This window comes from Lactuca virosa, chromosome 4 (assembly GCF_052849685.1).
Source record: "Lactuca virosa cultivar CGN04683 chromosome 4, Lactuca_virosa_CGN04683_v6, whole genome shotgun sequence".
NCBI lineage: Eukaryota > Viridiplantae > Streptophyta > Magnoliopsida > Asterales > Asteraceae > Lactuca > Lactuca virosa.
This window is the reverse complement of record NC_136429.1, coordinates 428,682,984-428,693,611: the sequence shown is the minus strand read 5'-3', so window position 1 is coordinate 428,693,611 and position 10,628 is coordinate 428,682,984. Positions and strand designations below refer to the sequence as shown.

General features: G+C 35.0%; 2 protein-coding genes across 3 annotated transcripts; one reads left to right on the top strand and one right to left on the bottom strand.

The window, feature by feature from the left end:
* The first annotated feature begins 472 nt into the window (after positions 1-472).
* Positions 473-2,152, top strand: LOC145109033 (E3 ubiquitin-protein ligase SINA-like 10). Its single transcript, XM_079046139.1, has 2 exons — positions 473-1,128; positions 1,331-2,152. The coding sequence occupies exons 1-2, from the start codon at positions 496-498 to the stop codon at positions 1,991-1,993; spliced, it is 1,296 nt and encodes a 431-aa protein (XP_078902265.1). The 5' UTR covers positions 473-495; the 3' UTR covers positions 1,994-2,152.
* An 827-nt stretch (positions 2,153-2,979) lies between these two features.
* On the bottom strand, positions 2,980-5,168 carry LOC145109035 (putative receptor-like protein kinase At5g39000). 2 transcript variants are annotated; one of them, XM_079046140.1, is made up of 2 exons: positions 4,013-5,168; positions 2,980-3,677 (listed from the first exon to the last, which is right to left on the bottom strand). In XM_079046140.1, the coding sequence occupies exons 1-2, from the start codon at positions 5,048-5,050 to the stop codon at positions 3,432-3,434; spliced, it is 1,284 nt and encodes a 427-aa protein (XP_078902266.1). In that variant the 5' UTR covers positions 5,051-5,168; the 3' UTR covers positions 2,980-3,431. The 2 variants fall into 2 exon arrangements, with proteins under 2 accessions (XP_078902266.1, XP_078902267.1); XM_079046141.1 differs by lacking the exon at positions 2,980-3,677 and adding an exon at positions 3,693-3,906.
* Between the last annotated feature and the right edge of the window lie 5,460 nt (positions 5,169-10,628).

The window sequence follows — 10,628 nt, the reverse complement described above, 5'->3', positions numbered from 1 at the left end:
TTTCAATATTACCGTTATATCATAAATCGATATAAAAAAGACGCAAAGCCACACGAAAACCATAAATCTACACAAGTTTAGACAACGAACGATTCGAGATTTGAGCAAACAACAATTTCAAAAAGTTCATGTCTAACATGATTTACCCGGTTCTTTATCCATACGGTATTAAGGTCGAAATCTGCGACACTTCAAGGACGGTAAGTTCATTTATTTTGAAGACTATAATTTGTTTTCAAGTAAACATATTACGTATAAAATGTACCTCTCTATACACAAACAACTATGTAAATATAAAATACTCTTTTAATTGAATTGTTGAAATTAGTTAAATAACCCATTAAAAAAATTTAACAATTTAATAACGACTTATAAAAATGAAATGAAAATATGCCCGTTTTTATTGTAATTTTTCTGATTTAAAAACCTATAAATTTTCATTTAAAAATTCATTTGAATTGGGTAAAATTAGGGTTAAATCGGAAGTGTAAATTAATGCGGTTGCGTGTGAAAAATCAGATAAACGATGGATCCCAAGCATCGACGGCCTCCACGAATCAAATCACTTCCAGGAGAGTTGAAAGTGCGATTACGATGGCGAGATTTTCAATCGGCGAAGACGACGACGATACTTCACTTGCCAATAAACGGCCAAGATTCGCCGAACCCGCATCTCAATCGCAACCCCGGTCTCAGAGATCTGTCCCATCGCCACCGCCACCGCCGTTTGTGGAGGAGGAAGACGAAGAATTTGGGGAGTTTATTGTAATGGAAGAGGTAGAATCGGATTCGCAAGGATCTGAAGAAGAGGAAGACGATGAGGACGACGAGGTGGAAGCGGAGGCCGTGGAAGAGGAGGATGACGATGAAGAAGACGAAGACGTTGGAAGCGATGAAGATGATATTCAAGTTACAGAGGTGCAGCCACTATCAGAGGGGCAGAATGGGCCGTTGCCGGTGCGTTCGTCACACATAGGGTTATCAAATACCACCGCTCCGATGAAAAGCTCTAGTACTCCCCCGCCGGTGTTCAACAACGCAAATGGAGCGTTACAGGTGGTGCTTACTGATCCAGATGTATTGGATTGCCCGATTTGCCTTGATCCATTGTCTTCCCCTGTCTTCCAGGTATTTCATTTCATCTCTCTTTATATGTCTCTACATCTCATTTGAATTGGGTAAAATTAGGGTTAAATCAGAAGGTAATCTTAACTGATAAATTAAGATTACCTTGAAAGAAAGAATGACCACTTTTCAGTTCTACATTTCACTCACATACTATCAAATTGTCTATAGAAGTTATTTCATGGTGATATACCGATATTTGCAGTGTGAGAATGGCCATATAGCATGCTCTACATGCTGCCACAAAGTGAAAAGAAAGTGCCCTTCTTGCTGCATGCCAATTGGCTACAATCGTTGTAGAGCTATAGAAAAAGTCTTAGAATCCGTTAAAATATCATGCAAAAACACTCCATATGGATGCAAAGAATCAATCCCATATAGCAAAAGGAATGATCATGAACAAACATGCCCTCACACCAAATGTTATTGCCCTATTTCATCCTGTCCATTTATTGGTTCTTCCAAGAACCTCAACCTCCATTTTGGCATCCAACATGCAGCCTCCACTACCCGTTTCACCTACAACACCACCTTCATTGTTAATGTAGAAACTAACAAAAAACACATCTTTCTTCAAGAACAACATGAAAGTGTCATCTTTATACTCAATCATGAAGCTAAACAACATGGGCGTGTTTTGAATGTTGATTGTGTGGGCCCAAGTTTGTTAAAGACTAGTTTTTTATATCAATTGACTGTGAAAAACATGGAGACATCTTTGTCATTGAAATCTGTTCCAGAGATATATGCAGAGTGGTGTGAACATGGACCTGTAAAGAATTACTTAATTGCCCCTACAGAGTTTGTGGGTTATAATGGGGTTCTGTCTTTACATGTTTGCATAAAGAAAGCTGTGGTGGCTATATGAATAATGTCTTTCAAAATGGTAATTGTTTTTGTTTTTTTTAATGGAAATTATTGTTTCTTTTAATGTAACTGTAATCGTGAATTTATCTTTTTAACAGTTTAGTTCTTGGTGAACAATGATAATTTATCATTTGGAATTCTTTTTTTCTTGTCTTGTTAATTGTTTCTTCATATGAATGATTGTGACTCTTTTTTGGGTTTTGGAATATTTGAAAACTATTGTGTTTGTGGGTTAAATGCAAGAAATATCAACATACTTTTTGTTTCTTTCTATTGCAACATTTTACTTTGAAAAATCTATGAGATTATAACATTGTCATCTATATACAAAGCAATTTTCAATGTTTTAGTTTTGGTTTTTTGAAGTACAATGCTAGAATTTGATAGATTTTTCGAGGTACAATTCTTTAATGATGTATAAAAAATTAAAGATGTTAAAGTAAACATATACATGAAAATACATTGCTATTTTTGCATTGAACACAACTATTAATGGTTTGATACAAATTTTCATGTTCCAAGATAATATATTGTTAACCGATCTTTGTAGCATAGTTAAACAAAGTTTTGTACTTTTGAAAACATATTTTTTGTTTAAGGCGTTGTACCTATGAGAATGATCACGAGACTTTAAATTGTGAATAGTACAAAAATCCACATCAACTTGGTATTATCATGTAAAAAATTCATTAATGCCGAATCATCATCAAGGATGACATGACTGATGAACATGAGAAAGAATGAAATCTGCTGGGATCTTGTTCAAGGCTGCCCTCCAAGAAAACAAAATTAAGAGCAAATTACACGAATGGTCCCTATGGTTTGAGTAATTTGCACGCTTGGTCCTCAACTTATTTTTTTTAACTCGGAAGGTCTCTACTGTTTGTTTTTGTTACGCATTTGGTCCCTACTACTGTTTGTTTTTGTTACGTGTTTGATCTCTGTCTTACCTAAAAAACTATTATTTAGATAGGGAAAAATGGTGGGGTAGGTAAGGTAAGGTGAGAGGGGGTGGGGTTGGGGGTGTGTTTATTTAAATAAATTAAAAAATCAAGGGCAAAATAGTATTTTTAGGTAAGACAGGGACCAAGCGCGTAACAAAAACAAACAGTAGGGACCTTCCGCGTTACAAAAATAAGTTAGAGATCAAACGTGCAAATTACCCTAAACCATAGGGACCATTCGTGTAATTTACTCCGGATCCCAATTAATCCAACACTGTATGTAATTGTCTTGAATATACGTTTTCTCTTCAATATATCTTAAAGAATTCACCATAAAATCAACTGATATAAGTTACATGTACTTTTCAAAACAAAGGAAACTGCATCCGGCATGCCATTTTGTTTCCGAAAATGAAAAAAGGGACAAGGCCTTGTTTGTGATTGAAAAAATAAATCACAAAATTTCTAAAATTGTCCAATTCCTTGTAATACCTTCTACAAGTCTTGAAATGATCGCTTAGGTTTTCTTGAACCACCGCCAACGCGAACATTTCTTAGAGACCCATTAAGAGTCCAATACCTTCTACAAGTCTTGCAAAAGTGTCTTGGTTGAGTAAGACTGTAGTTGTTGTAATAGCAAAACTTTGTGTTTGTTGATTCGCATCTGGGACACTTTAAAGGTTTTTCCTTTTGTGGTACACTTGTTGGCGTTTCTACAATGGATTTGGCCACACCTATTCCCTTCAAAACATATAAGTAAAAGACTACATTAATCTCAAAAGAAATAGAAAAGAGAGCAGTGTTGGTTGCGCGATGAGTCTTTTTATGGATCGGCTAATGGTGCTTATGTGTGCGTGTGTCCATTTGTAACTTTGATGGGTGGATTCTAGTGTTTTTGTTGGTTTCAAATGTATTGTAGTTGAAAGCTTCACTTTGCAAGCATCATTTAGTTTTAATCATGTGAAATTTCCTGAAATTAAGCTATAAATGCTTAATATTTCATAAATCACAATTTACCAATAACAAAGTTAATAAAAAAAAAATCCTAAAGCAACGGTTTAAAGATAGATAAATACCATTTTGCCCCCGTTAATGAGCATTCCTTGACGAGAGAGAAGCATCTTTAGTTTCCCTTTGGATACCTCAATCTTAATCATCTCTTCAAAGTTCATTGGTTGTCCTACCTTTTCAAAAATCTCCTGAAGCCGAAGCGCAATTCCGAGATATTCCACAATGTGAGACATCGTTGGTCGTGCTTCACGATATTTCTGCAAACATTGATACGCAATGGCTGAAAATATTTCTAGTGAACGTGGATCTATGTATTGCTTCAAATCTTGAAAGATAATCTCATCCAATTTCTTTTGTTTATAGCTTTGTTTCCACGTCCGCACTAAACACCGAAAATGATCACCATCATTAATTTCAAAGCATAGTCTCCCACACAATACTTCAAACAAGACCACGCCAAAAGAATATACATCTGACTCTTTCGTTAGGATACTGTTCTCCGCATACATTGGATCAACATACCCAAAGGTACCTACAACATTGGAGACAAGAGCCGTGTGTTGTTGATTAGCAAGTCCTATTTTGGACAACCCCATGTCGGAGACTTTTGCATTCCAATTCTCATCTAGCAAAATGTTGGAACTTTTTATATCTCGGTGGAGAACTCTTTGATGTGTTTCCTTGGGATCATGAAGGTAGCACAATCCCATTGCAGCCCCAAGGCATATCTTGAGACGTTGCCTCCACGTGAGGGTAGTCTTACTCAAATGGCGATCAAGGCTTCCATTATATGCATGCTCGTACACAAGGATCTTTTCACCATCCTCGTCACAAAATCCCAGTAGAGAGATGAGATTTTCATGTGTGTAGCGGGAGAGCATCATGATCTCTTTCAAGAACTCACAGTTTCCTTGACCATTGCTACGATTTAAACGCTTGAAAGCAACCATGCTTTGTCCCTTAGAGTGAGAAAGTACTCCTTCGTACACCATCCCAAATCCACCTTTTCCGATAACGTTGTTCATATCAAAGTTGGCGGTGGCTAAGTTTATCTCTTGTAGTTGGATCTTAAGATGTTGAAACTCCTCCATGAAGGCCTCCATTATTTGTCAATCAAATGGTAAGTATAAAACTAAAACCAAGTGTTGCAAACAATTGGAAGTGGATTGTTATATAGGTAAAGAAGTTAATTGGGAGAAGATGCCCTGTGGGTATTATGAGGTGATTAGATGGTAATCACAAATTTCATTGGGACTAAACCCTTAAATTAGCCGTGATATGTGAATTGTGACAGGTTCCTACACGGTTCGTTTTATCTTACTTTCTCAATAGATAATTTTAATATTAAAATTTTGTTGGACCCCATATTTACTTGCATAGAAATTTCTAACTTTCGGCTGTTGGTGCCGAAAAGGCTAAAAGTTTGTGGGTGTCACGCGGGACTTTTACTTGACCTTCACACTAGTGGAGTCAAAGCTTGAATATATTCACCACATGCCCTTCTTCAATCAACTGTTGCACTTTAACTAAACATATTAATAATATTTTTAAGATTATTAATATTATTAATTAATCTTTATGTTCGTTATTATTTTACTATTAGGAGTATTATTTAAATTGTTATTATTATTATAATTATCAATTTTTAATTATTGTTAATATATTAGCAATAACATTGTTATTATAATATTTCTAATAGCAACACCGTTAAAAAAGCCAATTCAAACAAATATATTAAAGCAAATTCAAAGGCATTTATGCCATTTAATATATATACTAAGGGTAACTTGGGTATTTTCTCAAATAACATAATATTAAAATTAAATATATTTTCTCAAAGCACAATGTCTCGTAAGAAAAAGAAAAGTTGAAAGTACCAGAAAACATTTGTTGATGCGGTTAAAATGATTAATTGATGCGGGTATCGAACCACACCAAAAAATATCGCATCAAAAAATACCCTTATTTAATGGTGCGGTTCCAAAACCGCACTAAAAAATAGTCAAAACCGCCTAAAAAAATAGCCAAAATCTCACCAAAAAATAGCCAAAACTGCCTCAAAAATATCCAAAATCGCACCAAAAAATAGTCAAAACCGCCTCAAAAAATAGCTAGCTAAAACCGCAAAACGGTTCACCATTGATGCACACCACGCTACTTATGAAACTTCATTTTCTTGTATTTAGGCATGTTCGGTGAGTGTTTTTCAATCAAAGGTTTAATCGTAATTTCTTTTTCTCCGAAAGGGGTGGTTTCAATCTCTGTAATTTCTATTTATCTACCAATTTCATGGGTTTTGGTGATAGATGGAAGGGGTGGATCCGAGCTAGTCTTAATTCGGCAAAAGCATCTGTGCTGGTTAATGGAAGCCCTTCTAAAGAGTTCCAATTAGAAAGAGGTCTTAGACAAGGAGATCCTCTTTCTCCTTTTTTGTTTATCATTGTCATCGAAGGATTACATGTTGCTTTGGAAGATGCAAAAGCTGAAGGTTTTTTGGACGACGTTGCGGTGGGCTCTGATAATTTTATTATTTCTCATCTTTTCTATGCAGACGATGTTTTGTTGTTGGGAAAGTGGGATAAGATGAATTTGGAAAACATGGTAATGGTGTTGAATTGTTTCTTCATGGTTTCGGGTTTGAAGGTGAACCTTCATAAATCCAATTTGTATGGTGTAGGGGTTACTTATAGCCAAGTAGAGGAGATGGCGAGGGTTACTGGTTGTGCTCTGGGAAATTGCCTTTTACATACCTGGGCCTTCCAGTGGCAGAGAATATGTCTAGGGTTCGGAGCTGGCAAGGAATTATTGATCGCTTTAAAAAGAAGTTAGCCTCGTGGAAAATGAAAATGTTGTCTATAGGTGGGCGTTCCATGCTTCTTTCCTCCGTTCTCGGGTCGTTGGGATAATATTTTATGTCTATGTTTCTGATGCCGGTTCAAATAAAGAAGATGTTGGAATCTCTCAGAGCCCAGTTTTTTGGGGAGCTGAAGAGGGTTCTAGAAAGATCCATTGGGTTGCTTGGGATTTAGTTATCGCTCCAAAGGACCAAGGTGGGGTCGGAATCGGTAGTTTGGAGTGTTTTAACTATGCACTCCTTCAGAAGTGGAGATGGCGTTTTCTCACTGAACCGAATTCCTTGTGGCGTAAGGTTATTATTGCACTTCATGGAAATTGCTCTCATCCTCATTTTGGCAGGTCTAGTTCTGGAAATGGCGTGTGGGGTCGTATTATGAAATCTTGGGATATAATGAACAATAAAGGTGTAATTCCTTATTCTATGGCTCTCAGAAAGATTGGAGATGGAAATTCTACTGCTTTTTGGAAGGATTACTTGTGTGGAGGCATCCCTTTGGCTCTTCGATTTCAAGTGTTGTTTCGCCTTGACCTTAACCAAAATTGTTTGGTTAGTGAGAGATGTCGTGATGGTTTATGTGTTTGGAATTGGAGTAGAGACCTTCATGAAGGTGTGGAACTTTCTCAATTTCAAGATCTTCGAGTTTTAGTGGAAGGTAGACAATTAGGTATGGAGGAAGATAAATGGTGGTGGGATTTTGATGATGACGGTAATTTCTCAGTGAAAGCTACTCGGAGATGTATTGAGCAAATATTGTTACCATATGTGGATTGCAATATGATTTGGAATGTTCTTCTACCTAGGAAGGTAAATATTTTTATATGGCGCCTTTTATATGATCGTCTCCCTTTGAGAACGAACTTGGTTACTAAGGGTATTGATGTCCCATCGATTTTATGCCCTCTTTGTTGTTCAGATGTTGAAAACTTGAAGCACTTGTTTGGGGAATGTGAAATTGCAGCGCGTACATGGGCTTTTGTTTCTCAATGGGTGGAAATGCAAGTTCCATCTCATTTACCTCTTTCGAGTTTACTTTCTTGGCCGGATTCTTTGATAATTACTAAACTAAGAAGAGAACTCCTTCAAGTGATTGTGCAGACTACTTTGTAGGTTCTCTGGATGTATAGAAACAATGTGCTATTTGGGAATAATGGCAAAGAGAAGGAGCTGATTTTTGATATGGTGGTAGATTATTCTTTTTTGTGGTTTTCTAGTAGGAATAGAAAAGTTTTTATGTCTTGGTCTGAGTGGTTAAAAAACGCTTTAATTTCTTTGTAATTGTTTTTTTATCTCTAGCTCCTTGCTAGTTGCTTTTAATAAAATTTAAGCCGTTCAAAAAAAAAAATTTTGTTCTTGGAAAATTACATTTCATCGATGTTGTTTTCAATTTCCTTTTTCAACATCTTAAAACTCACTCTGCAAAAACTAGCTCCATACCCGTTGATTGAAAGTCACTTAATCAAACATCATAAGTCTTTTGATCATTTTTTGGAGATATATCACGGAAGAAGATGCATCTGCAGAGATTCAGAACAAAAAAAACATCATTAAAACTTAAAATAGGAAATCCATTTACAATTAATACGAGAAAAATGGAGGCAAAAATGCCGTTAATGAAAAAAAGATAAATAATGGACATACATTACATGCGTTTTCAAGCATGGAATTGACAAATCTATAATTATGAGAAGATGTTGCATATCCAACTTTAAATAAAAGAGGGAAGATGAATGAAAATTTTGAAAAACATAAAAATTTTGAACGAACTTTGAAGGGATCTAGCGCGAAATGAAAATTTCGAATGAAATTTTTAGAGGAAAGATTAATGGTGCGGTCCAATATTTTTTTAGTGCGAATTGTTTTTTAGTGCAATTTTTTTTTGGTGCGGTTTTAATTATTTTTTGGGGCGGTTTCCACATGATTTTTTGGTGCGGTTCGGGAAACCGTATCATAAATTGTTTTAATGGTGTGATTTTGGGAAACTGCACTAACAAAGCTATTTTATAGTGTGGTTCTTTTATTTTTTGATGCTATAGATATTTAACAAGACGGTTTTTAGAAGTGACCACATCGAAAATAAAAACCACTCGCACTATTAAATGACTTGTGTACGACCATTATTATAGAAACAAACATTCTATAAACAAAAATAAGATGGTATAATATACACATAAATGAGAGTAAATTGTTATTTTTTGCATTTAGCCCTAAAAAGTAATTAAGTTATTGGCGATCTTAATAAATTGCCTCCCCCTAAAACATGCTTCTTTTGGAACCAAAGATTTGAACACAAAGTCTTGTTTTTATGCACTATATATGTACATGATCTAGCAACTCTTTCTGCACCTCTATAGCCTAAACACCATACAAATTCGACCCAAAAATGATCAGTAATCATAGATTTTTCCATCTTTCACTTTTTTTGTAGTCCACGGATTCAAGACCTTGCCAGCTTTCATGAGGATAGATAGATCTCCAGTTTCTATAGCCATTTCTCAATGTATTTAGTAAGTTTTTCATTTTCTTTTTAACCATTCTTTTCAGAATAAGGTATTATCGTCCCATGGTTTTCCGAGCCATAATACCATGCAAAAAGCGATGCATATAAATAATTATTAATTAAAGAAGGTATCATCATAAGTTCAACTTTGAGTAAAAAAAAAGAAAAACATTGATCGAAAGGCCATTGATTCAACTGTTGATGCTTTATACTTTCTTATATACATGATAAAATAAAAATAGCTTCAGTCTTCAAGTTTTCATTATTCTCTCCAATTAAGAGACAAATAAGGCGATAATCTTGTAGATTAATATCCATGAAAATACAAATGCAAATCTCACAATCTTTTTCTGTGATGTAATGACTATCAAGGCAACAACAATGAAACAATGATTAAAAAAAACGAAATAGAAGTTATCATATAGATAATACGATTATAGTATGTTAGATGTTTATTTAGGTTATCACAGCCATGTTACTTGCTTGATTAGATTTAAATCCAAATTGTTAGTGATGCAATGAAATTATAAACACTTGCATTTTTTATCATTTATGAATGAAGGGTAAAATAGTTATGTGCTCTCTTTCATATGCTTTATAAACAGACATTGTGTATAGAGAATTTTACCTGGAGAAATATCATTTCCTATTTGACCATGCACTTTATTTGTTGAAGTCTTGATAAGAAAAAGAAAAAAGACGCACACGATAAGAAAGCTCCTCTGGATCTTTATGGGCACGTAATAACTTTAATGATTCCATGACATCTTTGCTAAAAAAAAAATTCCACTACTGTATCGGAAATAAAACCCAAATTGGCTATAACTTGTAAAAAGGATTTTAGTTATTGAGAGCTGACAGATGCAAGGACTCTTCTGATTGGTTGCGTGATGTCACATTTCATCAAGTGAAGTGTCATACATCTAAGGCAAGAGAAGTACAGAGCAAGCCTCTATAACCTGCAACAAAATTATAATATACAACTACTTGGAACAACATTCAGTTGAGATATAAACAAAAAACGGAATCATATAAAGCGCTAAATTGCTACATGCTGGTCTTCACTACTTATCATGCTTATAAGCCACCCCACTGTATTTTTATCTTTACCAATAACCATTTGAACCTGAAAGGCACACAACAGTAAAAAGGCAGTTACAGAGTAACCTTAACAAGATGTACAATAACTACACAATTGTTTATATCAACAAATCAAATCAACTCAATAAAAACCTAGACTGACTTTCAAAAAACTCAGTATATAACTATATACTAATATTAAGTATTACCACATTGGTTCTCCAACTGATAGGTTTAAAGCTAGTCA